Raw genomic sequence first — 15,093 nt, 5'->3', positions numbered from 1 at the left:
TCACCAAGTCTTTCTCCCACAGAGCTGCTGGGATCAAACTGCTGACATTTTAGTTACCAGCCAAACACTTAACCATTGAGCTACCAGGGCTCCTTAGGATGAGCTAGACATCCCATTTTACAGCATGCAATTTAGTCAGAATATCTGGGTGAGAGTATTATCTTGATCAAACTCTCACTTTCTTACTGTGAAACTCTACAAAGCCTCTTAATTTCTCTTGACTTCTGTTTCATAGGGTCTTTATGATGATGATTAAGGAGCTCTGGTGGCACTGTGTTTGAAGCACTGGGCTGTTAACCTAAAGGTTGGTAGTTTGAACACACCAGCCAATCCATGGGAGAAAGAAGGGGTAGTCTGGGTCTGTAAAGATTTACAGCCTTGGAAACCCCGTGGGGGCAGTTCTATGCTGTCTCGCAGTGTTACTATGAATTTGAATTGGCTTGATTGCAATGGATTCAGTTTATGATGATTAATGTGATCACACTTATTTAAGGTAAAACACTATAAATGTTCATTTTGATTATTATTAATACAATCCTGAAGTATCAGAATATAACGTCATTATTTCTGCAACCTGCTTTCAAATAGTGCAGACGAGAAAAATACATAGTTAAATGGAGATAAAGCAAATGTTGCAAAATGTTAGTGATTGATGGATCTTGGTTAGTTGTAGTCTGCCAACATTTTTTTTTTCAAAATAGAACAAAATTTGAGAATAACATTAAAAATATATATCCACATAGCCCTCAATTTAGAACATATTCAAGTTACAACAAACCACACTTATCTGTTTTCTGAGGGTTTATTTCATTTATTTATTTTGGTACATGAGTAACATGTAGTATATACAATCTTACAAGCATGCAATTTCCTGATGTCATTGTATCTGAAAGCAGTGTTTCCAATCCCCAAAAGACAAATAAAAATCTGATTCATAAAAATACTGATAATAAAAGACAATAAAAATAATAAGGGAAACAATAAAATGAAGTAATTTGACTTATGTCAGAACCAACTTACAAAAGAGTCATCAGATGGAAATCCCATTGCAAACCAGGGAGTACCTGTAAATAAATAAAACGTTATGACTGTGCCTCTCCTTAGATTCTGCTTCTCTCCAAGCCTCTTTCTTGAAAAGTAAAAATGGAGAGAAAAATTATCCCTGCCTTAGCCACTTCCTAAGTGCTGTGAGAGCAACTGCCATGTTAACAGATCCAAAAAACCAGAAAACCAGTTGCCATGGAGTTAATTCCAACTCACAATGACCCCACATGTGTCAGGGTAGAACTGTGCTCCATAAGGTGTTAAGTGGCTGGTTTTCCAAAAGTAGATCACCAGACCTTTCTTCCAAGGCACCTCTGGGTGGCTCAAACCTCTAACCTTCCTATGAGCAGCCCAAATGTGTTAACCTTTTTCACCATCCAGGGACTCATAATAGATGTAGAGCACTTTGCAAATCGTACAGTCTTGTCTGGGCACAAGGGGTTATTGATGTGATTATTTGGGTAGCACTAAGCAATCCCTAGATCCCACCCTTTAGCAGTCCAGACTCCAGCCAATCCAGGCTACGGCGGCCACCTTACCATTACATATGCATGACTGGCCTCCCGGCTTCATCTCTGCTCAGAGCACCAGCTGCAGGAACCGGAGCACAGTCCTGCTCCTGAGAACTGGAGGGCAGAGCAACTCTGCAGCTCTCATCCAGAAACCTCTATTGGAACAGAACTCTACCTGCTGACTACAGGTTCCAGACCTGCTGCTGGTGACCAGAGGCAGCAAGTCAGCTCTCATGAAACCCTCAAAGGCATCCCAGCGCTATAGAAGCATCCGGAGAAATGCCAGCCAGAGATACCTCTACCACGAGTCCCTGATGTTCAGGTGAGCCAGTTCCATCTATAAGCTGGGCAGTGTTTATAGGTGGGTCACCTGAGCCTTGCTGAGATCTGACCACAGGACAGAGAAAGGTCTTCATCCTTCTCAGTTCTCATCCAAATTGAAATCAGAAATTCATTTCTCCAGGTTCCTATTCAACTAAGGTTGCAAACTCAGCAATAGGCAGAGAAGGCGATGGCTCTACCTGCTGCTTCTTGACCAGGTGGGGCAGGGGTTGTGGTGGGGGATCAGATCCAAAAGTCTGTACTCCAATTTGGCATTATTGCTGGCCAAACAGCATGCATCCAGTCTCTATTTTCTCTCCAGTTACTCAATCAGCAGTGTCAAGACACAACAGATAATACATTGGTCAGAATAAATAAGGCATCTGTTGGAAAAGGCTTCAGGCCAGTTAGAAGTATTTAAGTGCTGTAAGACTTTGTTAAATATTTGTGAAAGTGTATTAATACCCCATTAATTTGGAGAAAATATTCCTTTGATTAAATCAGAACAATCTGAATTGGAGAATAACAAAGGAATTACTTCCTCTTACTTTTTAAGTGCATTGTTGATCTCACAACCACAGCAGAGTACTCTCACCCCTTCCTGAAGGTTTGTGTAAGTATTAGCATATTAGTTGCTACTGGGAATAACAATTCCCAATTCTTCTTGTTGGTCAGTTGTTCTCCTAGAGAGCATACACTTTCCTGAAATAGTTTTCTATGTGTATTAGTTTGGCTAATTTCTTCTTCATAGGTGGTATCAATATAAACTGCTGCCTGGTTCTGCTCCAATTGTCTCAAGCTTCAAATGAAGCAGAGTGGGAGGGGTTTCTGGGTGAAAGAAATGTGGTTTTTACTTCTCTTCAGCACTGAGGGACAAGGAGGAGTCCTGCCTGTAAAATTATCTGATTATTTCAATGAACCTGAAAAAGAAATTCTTTGCCACTAAAGGTGCAGCTATACATAGGCATCCTCATCTCCTTTTGTGACATCTGCTGATAATATCTTTCATCCTGAGAAACCCTTCTCTTTCACGAGCCCACTGAAGAACAGCCTGTTGCTGCCCACTCTATTCTGCCTCATGGCTACCCACTGTGTGTCAGAGTAGAACTGTGCTCCATAGGGTTTTTAGTGGCTAATTTTGCAGAATTAGAAGGCCAGGCCTTTCTGCTGAGGCACCTCTGGGTGGACTCTAACTTCCAATCTTTTGGTTAACAGCCAAGCATGGTAACTGCACCACCCAAGGACTGAAGCAATAGAGTCTAATAAATGAGTTTCAATAGACTGCCAGTACTACCATGTTCTTTAGCTACATCTCTAGACCTCTAAACTCCCTCACTTCCTACACACACACACACACACACACACACACTCTTCCTGCATACACTTGTCTGCATACACTTTTAGCCTGGGGCAAAATGATATACTGAACTTGCCTAAGGCAGAAGCAGGGTAATCTACTAATCAGATTTTCCCCTCACTGTCCTGATCCATTCAGCAACTTGGATGACAGCTTTAGTGCTGATGAAACAGGGGACAGCAATGATCCAGAACAAATCTTCCAGAATATACAGTTCCAGAAAGACCTCATGGCAAACATCCGATGCAGGCCCTGGCCCATGGGACAAAAACTGAGAGCACTGAGGTGAGGGCCTTAAAAGTAATTACTGAGTATTCCAAGTACTCTTTCCACTAAACCATGTGTGTGAGAGGGGTGAGTCAGTCCCTCTTGGCCTGTCTTAGAGAGCCACAGAGATGTTTGAGGGGTCCAGCTCATTGCCCACACTGGATCCCAGGGTAGCCAGTTACTCTGTGTGTATGTGTGTGTGCACGTGAGTATGTGTCTTTGTCTGTGTTGGATGCATGTGTTGTTGCAGAGTGTTTGGTCTTCTATCTCAGATACAAATGCCAGATCTTAACATTGTCTGGAAATGAACAAAAGTATCAAACTCACAAGGGAACAGGCTTGTTTACCACAATGAAAAGAGAGACATTCATTTTAGCTGCTTGGCTATGACCTCATTCTAGAGGGGAAAGCCTTTGTGGGAAGCCTGATGATTAGACTACTGAGAATCATATTGGAGAAGCTGTCGAGATAACAGTTATGTTCTAAAGATTTGAAAGCAGATTGCCTACATTCAAATACTACCGCTACCACTCATTAAACTCACTGCCATCGAGTCGGATCCAACTCATACCAATCACTCTTTGGGTTTCTGAGGCAGTATCACTACAGAAGTGGCTAGTGGGTTTGGAAGTGTATTGCCCAACCTTCCTTCCAAGGAATGGCTGGTGGGTTTGAACCGCCAACCTCCTGGTTAGCAGTCAAATGCCTTAGGCACTATGCCACCAGAGCTCCCCATGTATTAATTGTTACTGAAAATCCCTGATTGCCCTCAGGCCTACTGAAGCAGAAATAAGGGCAGAGGGCTCCAGAATTGTGTGCTTTCAGTAAGCACCAAATTGATTCTTTCACATACTCAAGTTTGTCACTGGGCAGGACTAGAGCCACTATTGTATCTTGCTTTTTGGTGTCCTTTTCTAGCTGCTAAGCAGATATCTCCAGCATTTCTTTCCCGTCAAATCACACCTTAGTTAGATTTCCATTCCTGTCTCTGTTTTTCCGTTCTGGCAAGGCAGACAGTATGTCCCTGGGGAGACTTCAGCAGATGGCTAAGCTCATCTATATTTTCACTCTCAAAAGTTTCCAATTAATTCATCTTTATCTGCCTTCTATTTCTGTTATCAGTACTCATCATTTCCATTGCGTTGAGTAAGAAAATAGTTATCTCCATGTTTCAAATGAGTAGGCTGATACTCAGAGATGTTAAGTGACTTATCCAAGGACCATACAGCTTCTGAGCGCTGGAATTGAGCCTTAAACCTCAGATTTCTGACTCCCAGTCCAGTGTTCTAGTCTATGGAAACATAAGAACTCTAACAAAATAGCCATTTGAGTGATTAAACTAAAAAAAGAAAGGAAAGAAGGATGGAACGGGGGCGGGGGGGGTGAAGAGAAGCAAATGTTTTATCAGAATTTGTAAAAATCCTGCAGAAACCATGATTAATGGTTGTCTGAACAGTAAGAAATTAAGCCTTTAAAAAAGAAAAAAAACGTGAGGAAAGAGCACAGCAAATGATGACTTTTCTGTCAGGGTACTTCTGAATAAAAGAACAAACAAGGCCTTGTGCCATGTTGTTCAGCCATGTCACTCAACCAGAGCAACAAGATGGCCGACGCAGGCAATTCAACAGGCCAGTGATCAAGGTCTCAGAGTGCAGTTCTCATTCTGAGCCTCCATTTGTCATGCTCTTATCACACACATCCCCTCTCCATCAGCTTGAGAAACTACCGGAGCAACACTTCACTAATTGGACCTGCTGAGGCTCACCTTAGTGGAAGGCTCCGAAAGCATTAAACCCTAACTGAGAAGCCAGGGAACAGTACCGGATGCAGACAAAAACAGGACACTATAGCCCCGAGTCTGAAGCAAAAGTCAGCTGCTGGGAGGATATAGCAGGTGTGTATTTCTCATTTAGGGAAGAAGTGGTCAGGACTGGCGGAACCACCGTCAGTCTATGACTGGACCAAGTTATGACCACTTCTCCATGCTATCACAGCATCCCACTCACAGCTTTGCCTAAGGCACTTGACTGCTAACCACAAGGCTGGCGGTTCAAACCCACCATCCACTCCTCGGAAGGAAGATTGGGCAGTCTACTTCCGTAGAGATACCACCTCAGAAACCCAAGGAGGGGTCACTATGAGTCAAATTAACTCGACGGCCGTGAGTATCATAATATTTAGCACACCTAATTACCCCTCTGACTTGGTCACTGTTTATGTCTGTCTCATCCTTACAAGGTTGTGAGCTCTTCCAGGGCAGAATCTCTGTTTTATGCATCACTATATACCACTGAGGGAGCTCTGGTAGCATAGTGCCTAAGGCACTTGACTGCTAACCAGAAGGCTGATGGTTCAAATCCAACAGCCACTCCTCGGAAGGAAGATGGGGCAATCTTCTTCCATAGTGATACTGCCTCAGAAACCCAAGGTGGGGTCGCTATGAGTCGGGTCCAACTCAAGGGCACATAACAACAACAACAACATATACCACTGTGTTTGACCCAAAATAAGCATGCAGAAAAGGAATTGAAGAAATTCAGTTTTAACTAATTTTAGTATTAAGTCATCATTTTATATTAATCTCACCACTTAAATGTTAAAGAATATAATTTTAAAGAAGTTTTCTGTTTACCAAAAGTCAGAAAATAAAATATTTGTATAACTCTATATTCCCCTATTGCTGTAACATCTTGTCCTACATTGTTTAGCTATCTATTATTGGTATTTTCACACATATTTTGCAGAGGTTGAAAGTACGATAAAATTGCATTAAGAATCATTTTTTTTTTTTCAGACGAGCAAAGGAGATTGTGCTGAAGTTTGAAGGGAGACTGACCAGGACCCGAGGCTACCAAGCAGCCAGTGCAGAGGTAAGGCACATGCATGGTGGTGCTCCCACCCCTGTCTGTGGTCTCCAGGGCAGGAAACTGCACTTGTCCTTGCACTTGCCATTGTACTAGGCTGTGAGCCTCAGGGTCATTAACAGCTACAGAGCAGTGCTATCAACTGGAAAGTCTGCATTTCTCAAAGGTTGGGTTGTGATCCCAGATCCTGTCACTTACCAACTGTGTGACCCTGGGCAGGTGTAATTTAGCAGAAAAAAAGATTTCTTCTTCCGGGGGAATGATCTAGCATCTTTCCTGACTTTAGGCCCCACACACATACAGGTTCTACTCATTGTACCCTTTGTAATGAGTAAGTTACATGCATATTCCAGTACTCATTCTGTACCACACATACAATACTGAAGTTTTTGTTCCCCATTATTTTTACCCATTCAGTTACTTAAAGCCAAACTTTAGTATACATTGAAATTATATACTTATAAAGACTTTCAATAATTTTCATAAGTGTTTAGAAGACTTTTAAGAAATAATTTCTTCCATAAGCCCTACTCCCAATATAGTATCATTTTTTAAATCTCATATATCAGTCTTTACATATATATATAATTTTTACATCTTTGCTGTGTACAAACATTTATGTCTTGCTTCTTTTGTTACTTAACACCATAACATAAGGGTTTGTCTGTATAGCTGTATAGTTTTTATACTCATCATTTTTAATCACTGTATATTATTCCATAAGATAAATATATATTAATTAGTCATTCATCTGCTGATGATGGATATTCAAATTGCTTCCAATATTTCGTTGTTACTAATAACACTGCAAAGGCTTACACACTTCCTATCTTTTTTAATTCTTTGCTTAGGATAAATATCAGGACTATGATCACTGTAAATTGGGTATGATCCTTTTTTTTTACTCTTGAAAACTATTAACAATTATTTTCCAAAAGTCTTTGTAATTTATGTGGCTGTCCACAATGAAAGCTCTCATAATATCTTCACCAATATTGAATATTATATTTTGCTCATGTTTGTTATTTTGACAGGCAAAAATAGGCATACATTCTGTTTAGATTCTTTGAAACAAAAATCATCTTAATGAAGTTTAAGTGAAACCTTAGTGAGACCTGGCCATAAATTTTAGATGTTTGTCAAATTATAAAATATTGATGATCTTCAAGGTTCTACCTTGACATTCTGCTTCCTTATTCTTCAGAGCCTCTTCCTGAAAACTCTGATCCATTTTTATGACGAAATTTACCCAGGACTCCTTATATCTGTGACACCATGACTGAGCTTATGAAATAAACATATGAAATAAAATTAGCTTTCTATAAGCGTATAAGTTGCCAGTTCCTCTTCCCCTTTTCTCTAAATAAACTATGAAATGTTATGAGAAAACATTCGTGAAATAAGTTTCTTCACTTGTGTTTAGACAACCTCTAATATTTTATATATCATAATGAAAAAGAATTGGGACTTTTAGTAACATTAAATCTATAGAAATTAAAAAAAAAAAAAAAAAAAAACAGTTGCTGCTGAGTTGATTCCAACACTTGATGACACCATGGTGGGGACAGATGGATATATTTTGATATCGTTCCTCAATGATTTCCAATGCTCTTTTTCTGGTCCTTGTTCTGGTTCCTGGGTGGTACAAACTGACTGTGCTAGACCACTAACCTAAAGGTTGGCAGTTTGAACCCAGCCAGCAGTGCCTCAGAAAAAAGATTACAGCCAAGAAAACCCTATGGAGGAGTTCTACTTTATAACACATGGGTTCATCATGAGTCCAAATCAACTCAATGGTGACAGACTTCAGTTGGTTTGGTTTGGTTTGGTTTTTGTTCTCTTCAATGGAGTCCCTGGATAGTACAAACAATTAAAGCACTCAGTTGCTAGCTGAAAGATTAGTGGTTCAACTCCCCCCAGAGGCACCTCAGAAGAAGGACCTAGCAATCTACTGCTGAAAAACCAACACTGAAAACTCTAGACAGCACAGTTCTACTCTGGTACTCTGGTTGCCATGGTTCAGGGTCAATCAATAGCAGCTGGTATTTTCTGTAGCACCAGTGTTAGGAATAAGGCAAGCTGGGATCCTAGAGAATATGAACCTCAATACCAACCTCATAGCTCAGAGCCCAAAACAGAGGTCCACTCACCTGGTCAGGAGCACAGAAAAGACAAAGGGTACTTTGGTCCTAGAGCTGCTTAAAGCCCTATGAAGCCATAACATAAGGTCTCAGAGGGTGTCTCTGGAAGCCCTCCTCAATGTAGGGCCCCAGCACCACATAGTCATTGCCCTCATCATGAACTTGAAGCTCTCTAATCCTGCTCCCTCCTTCCTAGCTCTGGCGGAAATTTGCTCGTCTGGCCTGTAACTTCATGGTCATCTTCATCCCCTGGGAAATGAGGATAAAGAAAATCGAGAGTGAGTGTTTGCACTTGGAGGAGCGGGGCAGGGAATAGAGTACACGCAGCCACTCAACAGTGAGATTGCTCAACATGTGTGTGTGCTCTGCTTGGCTCCATGTGGCACAAAAGACATTGAAAACATCATGTCTGTCCCCACCACCTCCATGACAGAGCAATTCCATCTCATGCCTTTCCATATTTCACTGTAACCCTTCTGCTCTTTCAGTTCAGTCATTCAGCGAGACCCAGCATAAACTCAAAAGGATCAAGTGAGAAACTATGCAGACAAGTAAGAGAGAGGCAAGGTGGACTGTTGCAAAAGAAAAAATACAAAAATCTGCATTTTCCTGGATATAATAGTAGCCATTTAGAAAATATGTCCTAACAAAATAAATAAATCACATTCACAACATTTACACACACACACACAACCAGGAATAAACTTAACCCTAAGTATCAACTGGGAGCTCTGGTGGCATAATGCCTAACGCATTTGACTGTTAACCAGAAAGCTGGTGGTTCAAACCCACCAGCCACTCCTTAGAAGAAAGATTGGGCAATCTATTTCCATAGAGATACCACCTCAGAAACCCAAGAAGGGGTCACTATGAGTTGAATCTGCTCCGTAGCTTTTTTTTTTTAAAGTATGAAGTAAAGAAAACTGCAAAACTGGACCATAAAATATAAAGAGTCTGTGGTGAGACAGGAGAAGATTTAATATATGGAAGATGTTGATTTTCCCAAAATCAGTTTATAAGTTTAAGCAATTGTAGTAGAAATGTCAATGTAATGGTTTTAGTACTTGACAGAATGATTGTAAAACTCACAGAGAAGAAAAACACTCAAGAAAATAAGCAAAAAAAAAAAAAAATTAAAGGGAAAATGAAAATAAACTTGTATATACAAAATGTTAAAATACATTATAAAGCTTCAACGATTGAAGCAGTATAGCAATAGTGCAGGAGTTGACTAATAAACCAAGGCAGTAAGCAAAAATTCAGGAAAAGCTAATGGTATATATGGATCATTAGCATATGCTAATTACTGGTATCAAACTAATTTACTCCATAAATGGAACTGGGACAATGGATTTGAACATTTTAAAGGGTAAACTTAGATTCCCTCTAACTGTGTAATTTTAAATATTTAAAATTACATTAAATATTTAAATAAATCTTGAAACAATTCTAAAAATATAGGTGATAAAATCTCAGAATGAAGGCTTTTCTGATTATAAAATTGAAGGAGAAAATCATTGAGGAAAGTACTGCTCTATGTCATTACATAATAAAAAATTTTCATAAACATAAACAGTAAACAAAGATAAAAGATGACAAAGTTAGAAAAATATTTTCAACACTTAAAATAAATTAAGCATTCTCAGACACAGCTGGTGGGGTTGTAAATCGGGATAGTTTTTACAGGAAAAAAAAATTACTCTATGTACTAAATGACTTCATAATATCTATTCCGTTGGATAAAACCCTTCCATTTCCTAACAGTCAGAGGAAATAACAATAGGCACAACAAAATCAATGAACAAGGCTGTAGTGGATGTTGTTGGTGCCCTGCCCAGATCCACTTTACAAGGCTGGCACACCTGCTCCTCAGCTGCTCTGAGTTCTGGCTGCTTATGACTCACAGCTGCCCTCTCCTCCAGAGAATTGTTCTTGGCCAACCTGCCAAATTTTAGGCACAAATTGATACCTCTCCTCCCTTGTCTCTTGTGCCCTTCTAACCTAGAGCCAATGACTGACTGGCAGAGAGGTGGCTTTCCTGTTCAAAGTAGATCCAACTCTGTGGTGCAATCCACACTGCAGAACTCCCCGTGGGATGACGATACTCTAGGCTCCAGAGGAGAACACATACCTGCTTAGTTCCTTCCCCTGACCTGCTCTGCTTCCCTTTTCCCCTTTCTCCTGAGAGAATGTTCTTGGTAAATCATGTATAACAGAATCCCATTCTCAGGAACTACTTCTAAGGAACTTGACCTTAGGCAGAAATTATTATTTATTTTCACCCACGTGAAAAGTTGGAAAATTCCTAAATGTCAAGTAGTAGGCGGTTCTTGTTGTTGTTGTTTGCCGTCGAGTCGGCCCCGACTCATAGCGACCCCTCCTTGGGTTTCCCAGGCAGTATCACTACGGAAATAGGGTTGCCCAACCTTCCTTCCGAGGAGTGGCTGGTGGGTTTGAACCGCCAGCCTTCTAGTGAGCAGTCAAGTGCCTTAGGCACTATGCTACCAGAGCTCCCTAGTAGGCGGTAGGTTAAATAAATTATAAAAACTCTATTTGATGTAACACTAGAATTAATATTATGGAGAATTATTTTGACAAGAGAAAATTTTATAATACATTGGTAATGAAGGCACATATTATGGAGCAATCCCAATTTTATACCAAAATTTTTTTTTTTTTTTTTTTGCTTTACTTGTGACTTTTTGTGTTTTTCTGTTTATTAGGACCAACTAACTTTGGAATAATAATTCAAGAGATGATAGTTTTTAAGCCTTGCAAAGACCCACATGGTCCACAGAGTCAATGGAGTATCACTCACATCCTCATCTAACTTATTCTATGCTCTCTTGTTTTCTCTTCAATGCACAGAAATTTGTTTTTTAATACACTTTATTTTAGAATAATTATAAATTCTTAGAAAAGTTGCAAATCAGTTTTCATATATCCTTTTTTCACTTTTCCCTAATGTTAACATCTAACAACTTGTTTCATATCTTGAAATTAAGGGAAAATGACCCTAAGAAAAATCCCAGGAATCCTCAAAACTATTCAGAATAGAAAAGGTGATTGCACTTCATAACATACATGAAGTACAAATTTGATCAAAACATTTTAGATTAATATGTCAGGAAGGAAATTACTATAAATAGTAGTTTAGCAAATGAGGAGCCCTGCTGGTGAAAAGGTTAAGCACTCAGCTGCTGACAAAAAAGGTTGGTGGTTCAACCTACCCAGCTGCTCCATGGCAGAAAGACCTGGTGACCTGCCTTTGTAAAGATTACAGTCAAGACGACCCTGTAGGGAAGTTCTACTCTGTCACATGGGATAACTATGAGCCTAAGTCAACTTGCTATCACCTAACAACAGTAACAAGTTTAGCAAACTAGGATTTTATTTTTCCCCCTGCAACTGTTCTTAGAGCTGGTAGGCATCTTTACACATCTAAGTTATCACTTTTCATAACCACCCTGACTGGTACAATAATGACATTCTTACTCTATTCCCTGCCCATATGAGAACAATTTCTGTGTTGCTTTAAGAAGAACTTGTGCTGTGAGGATTTTATGGAAACTATCTTATCTTCCTTTAGGTCATTTTGGATCTGGTGTTGCCTCCTACTTCATATTCTTGAGATGGTTATTTGGAATTAACATTGTGCTCACCATAATGACAGGTGCTTTTATTGTCATACCAGAGGTAAGAATTTTTTCAGGAGAAAAACAGTGTACTACTTATTTAAAAGAGGGGCCTTTAAAAGGAGTAGCATGAAACAACTTCTCTTGCTATCCTCATGAGGAGGATAACCTATGTTTTGAAACAGAGGTTGGCATACTTTTTCTGTCAAACAGACAGTAAATATATTTTGGTCTGTGTTGGCCACACAGTCTTTGTTTCAACTTCTCGACTCTGCCATTGTAGTGCAAAAGTCACTGTTGTTGTTAGGGACTGTCAAGTCAGTTTTCTACTCACAGTGATCCTGTGTGACAGAGTAGAACTGCCACAATAGAGTTTTCTGGAAGGTAATTTTAAAAACAATTTTTACTGTGATTTGAGTGTAAGTGTACAGAGCAAATTGGTTTTCTATTCAACAATTCATACACATTTTCTTTCATGATATTGATTGCAATCCTCACAGGGTAACAGCACTCTCCCCACTTCTCTCCCATGTTTCCAGTTTACATTCATCCTTCTTTTCAATCCCTTCTTTAGGTTGCAATCTTTATGGGAGTAGATTTCTAGGTCTTTTGTCTAGTAGAGGCACTGGGTGTGTGTGAAGCACCAGTCATTCCATTACCAGCTGAACACTTAACCTTTATACCATCAGGTCTCCTTTGAAAGTAGTCATGGACAATATATAAATCAATGAACATGGCTGTGTTCCAATAAAACTATGTTTTTGGATACAGAAATTTGAATTTCATGTAATTTTTATATGTCTGTTTAGGTGGGGTTTTTTAAAGTAAGTTATTTTCCTTCTGCTTTTTTCCCCAACCATTTAAAAAAGTGAAAACTATTTTTCACTCTCCAGTCACAAACAAAGAGGTGACGGGCTGGATTTGGTGTACAGGCTGTAGTTTGCTGACCCTATATTAAAATAAAACCCATTTCTCCACTAAACTTCATCTTCACAAAGTAAATGAGGCCTTTCCCCATGCCACAATAATCCACCCAAACAGGCTGGGACCAACCCAGAGTAAGTGTAAGTGGCAGACCCTGAGTAGGAACTCGTCTGGATGTACCCCCTCCATATATCAGCTACTGGCTTGGGTTCCTGGGACCCACACCTGCTTTTCCTGCTCTATCATATACACTGTTTTCTAGAACAAGATCCCATGAGGAGAATCAGAAATCCACTACTTCAGTTTCCCAAATAGTGCCTCATTGTACTGTCATAGGGCATTTGTTGTTGTTGTTGTTATTTGCCATCAAGTCAGCCCCTACTCATAGCGACCCCTCCTTGAGTTTCCGAGGCAGTATCACTAGAGAAGTAGGAATGCCCAACCTTCCTGCCGAGGAGTGGCTGGTGGGTTTGAACCGCCAGCCTTCTGGTTAGCCGTCAAGTGCCTTAGGCACTATGCTACCAGAGCTCCTGTCATAGGGCATTAGGGAATAAGAAATATAAAGTTCCATTATAAACACAAAATAGTGAACATATCTCAGAGGGGGATCTATGTAGGAGATCCTGGATAGAGTAGAAGAACAATGTGGAACAAAACTCAAAATCATTTGAAAAAAAAGGGGGGGAGCAGTTTTGCTGGTCTGATAGAGCCTGATGGAACCACTGAGACCATGGACCCTAGCTGCCCTTCAGGTCTGGAATTGAACCCACACCTGTGGCTGCCAGCCAAACAAAAGACAGGCATACAAGGTGACCATTTACACTAAATAGATACACTCCTTGGAGAGAACAATCATGAGAGAATAGAAAGGCTGTGTATGCACAGGGACATAGCTCAGGGGGCAGGAGTGCATGGAGGGAAGGACATAGGGAAGAGGTAACTATGGGGAGGAAGTGGGAGGGGAGCTGCTGCACTGTGGGAGATTACAGTCAACGTCATGAGACAAAGTATATGTGAAGTGCTGTGTGGAAAATGAATTTGCTCTGTAAACTTTCACCCAAATCACAATTTAAAAAAGAAAATGAGCATCTGTATTTAATGTCTTCCAAAAATAAAATCTAGACACCCATGATTAATTTTCCATCAACGAGAATCAAGCAGAAATCTACCCACTGGTGAGCTCTCATGTATAGCCCTTTATGGGCATATAGAGGTCAGCTGCCCTTTTTCTTCTGGTCCCTTCCCACCCAGAGGACCACATAACATCATTTTCTCTCTCATCAGCTGATTGCAGGCCAGCCCTTCGGAAGCACTGCCAGCAAGACAATTCCCAAGGAGCATGTTGCATCTGCCCAAGACCTGGACACTGTCTGGTCCCTGGGGGTGAGCTCGATGCTTGGCCACACTCTTGTCTGGAGGGAGGAGATGAATGGGACACACTTCTGGCATCTGGGAAACAGCAATGACACCAAATATCATTTTTTCAGGGCTACCTCCAGTACTCAGTCCTCTTCTATGGCTATTACGGCAGGGAGAGGAGGATCGGGAGAGCTGGCTATCGGCTGCCCTTGGCGTATTTCCTGGTGGGGATGGCAGTGTTTGCTTACAGCTTCATCATTCTTTTAAAAAAGTATGACTGTTCAATTTCTTAAAATATGTGCCAAAGTACTGTATGTGTGATCTCATTTAATCTTGTCAATAGCCCTATGGGTACAGGCATAACTGTAGCCATTTTATAGATGAGAAAACCAAGGCTAAATGAGGTATATTCATTTTAACCAGCACTGATCAGACAGTTGCTATTTCGAGCTGGGTTTTATGCTGGTTTTGGAGAAAGGAGAATCATATAGACTCACTAGATAATTTTAGACAATATAGTAACTGTACTAATAGTGATATAAACAATATGATCTAGGTGACCAGAGGCTGTAGAAAGCAAAACATACTCCTTTGGCAGTATGTTTGCCTATGATCTAACTACAGAATTCTGAAAAGGCCAAACTTGTCATGTTGTGATGAAGTTTATGT

The 15,093-nt window shown here is 40.3% G+C and overlaps 1 protein-coding gene across 1 annotated transcript in view; it reads left to right on the top strand.

Annotated features, from left to right (window-relative positions):
• Nucleotides 1-1,789: 1,789 nt before the first annotated feature.
• The window catches only part of TMC3 (transmembrane channel like 3), a 50,083-nt gene continuing 36,779 nt past the window's right edge, over nt 1,790-15,093 (top strand). The window contains exons 1-7 of the mRNA XM_007945095.2: nt 1,790-1,878; nt 3,373-3,519; nt 6,296-6,371; nt 8,703-8,784; nt 12,096-12,202; nt 14,350-14,448; nt 14,553-14,695. Coding sequence (XP_007943286.1) covers nt 1,790-1,878; nt 3,373-3,519; nt 6,296-6,371; nt 8,703-8,784; nt 12,096-12,202; nt 14,350-14,448; nt 14,553-14,695 — 743 coding nt within the window. The remainder of the gene's footprint in view (nt 1,879-3,372; nt 3,520-6,295; nt 6,372-8,702; nt 8,785-12,095; nt 12,203-14,349; nt 14,449-14,552; nt 14,696-15,093) is intronic.

Source organism: Orycteropus afer, unplaced genomic scaffold (assembly GCF_000298275.1).
Source record: "Orycteropus afer afer isolate SDZICR_OR568_19922 unplaced genomic scaffold, OryAfe1.0 scaffold00132, whole genome shotgun sequence".
In the NCBI taxonomy this organism is placed as follows: Eukaryota; Metazoa; Chordata; class Mammalia; order Tubulidentata; family Orycteropodidae; genus Orycteropus; species Orycteropus afer.
The sequence above is the reverse complement of the archived record's forward strand: the minus strand, read 5'-3'. Positions and strand labels throughout refer to the sequence as shown.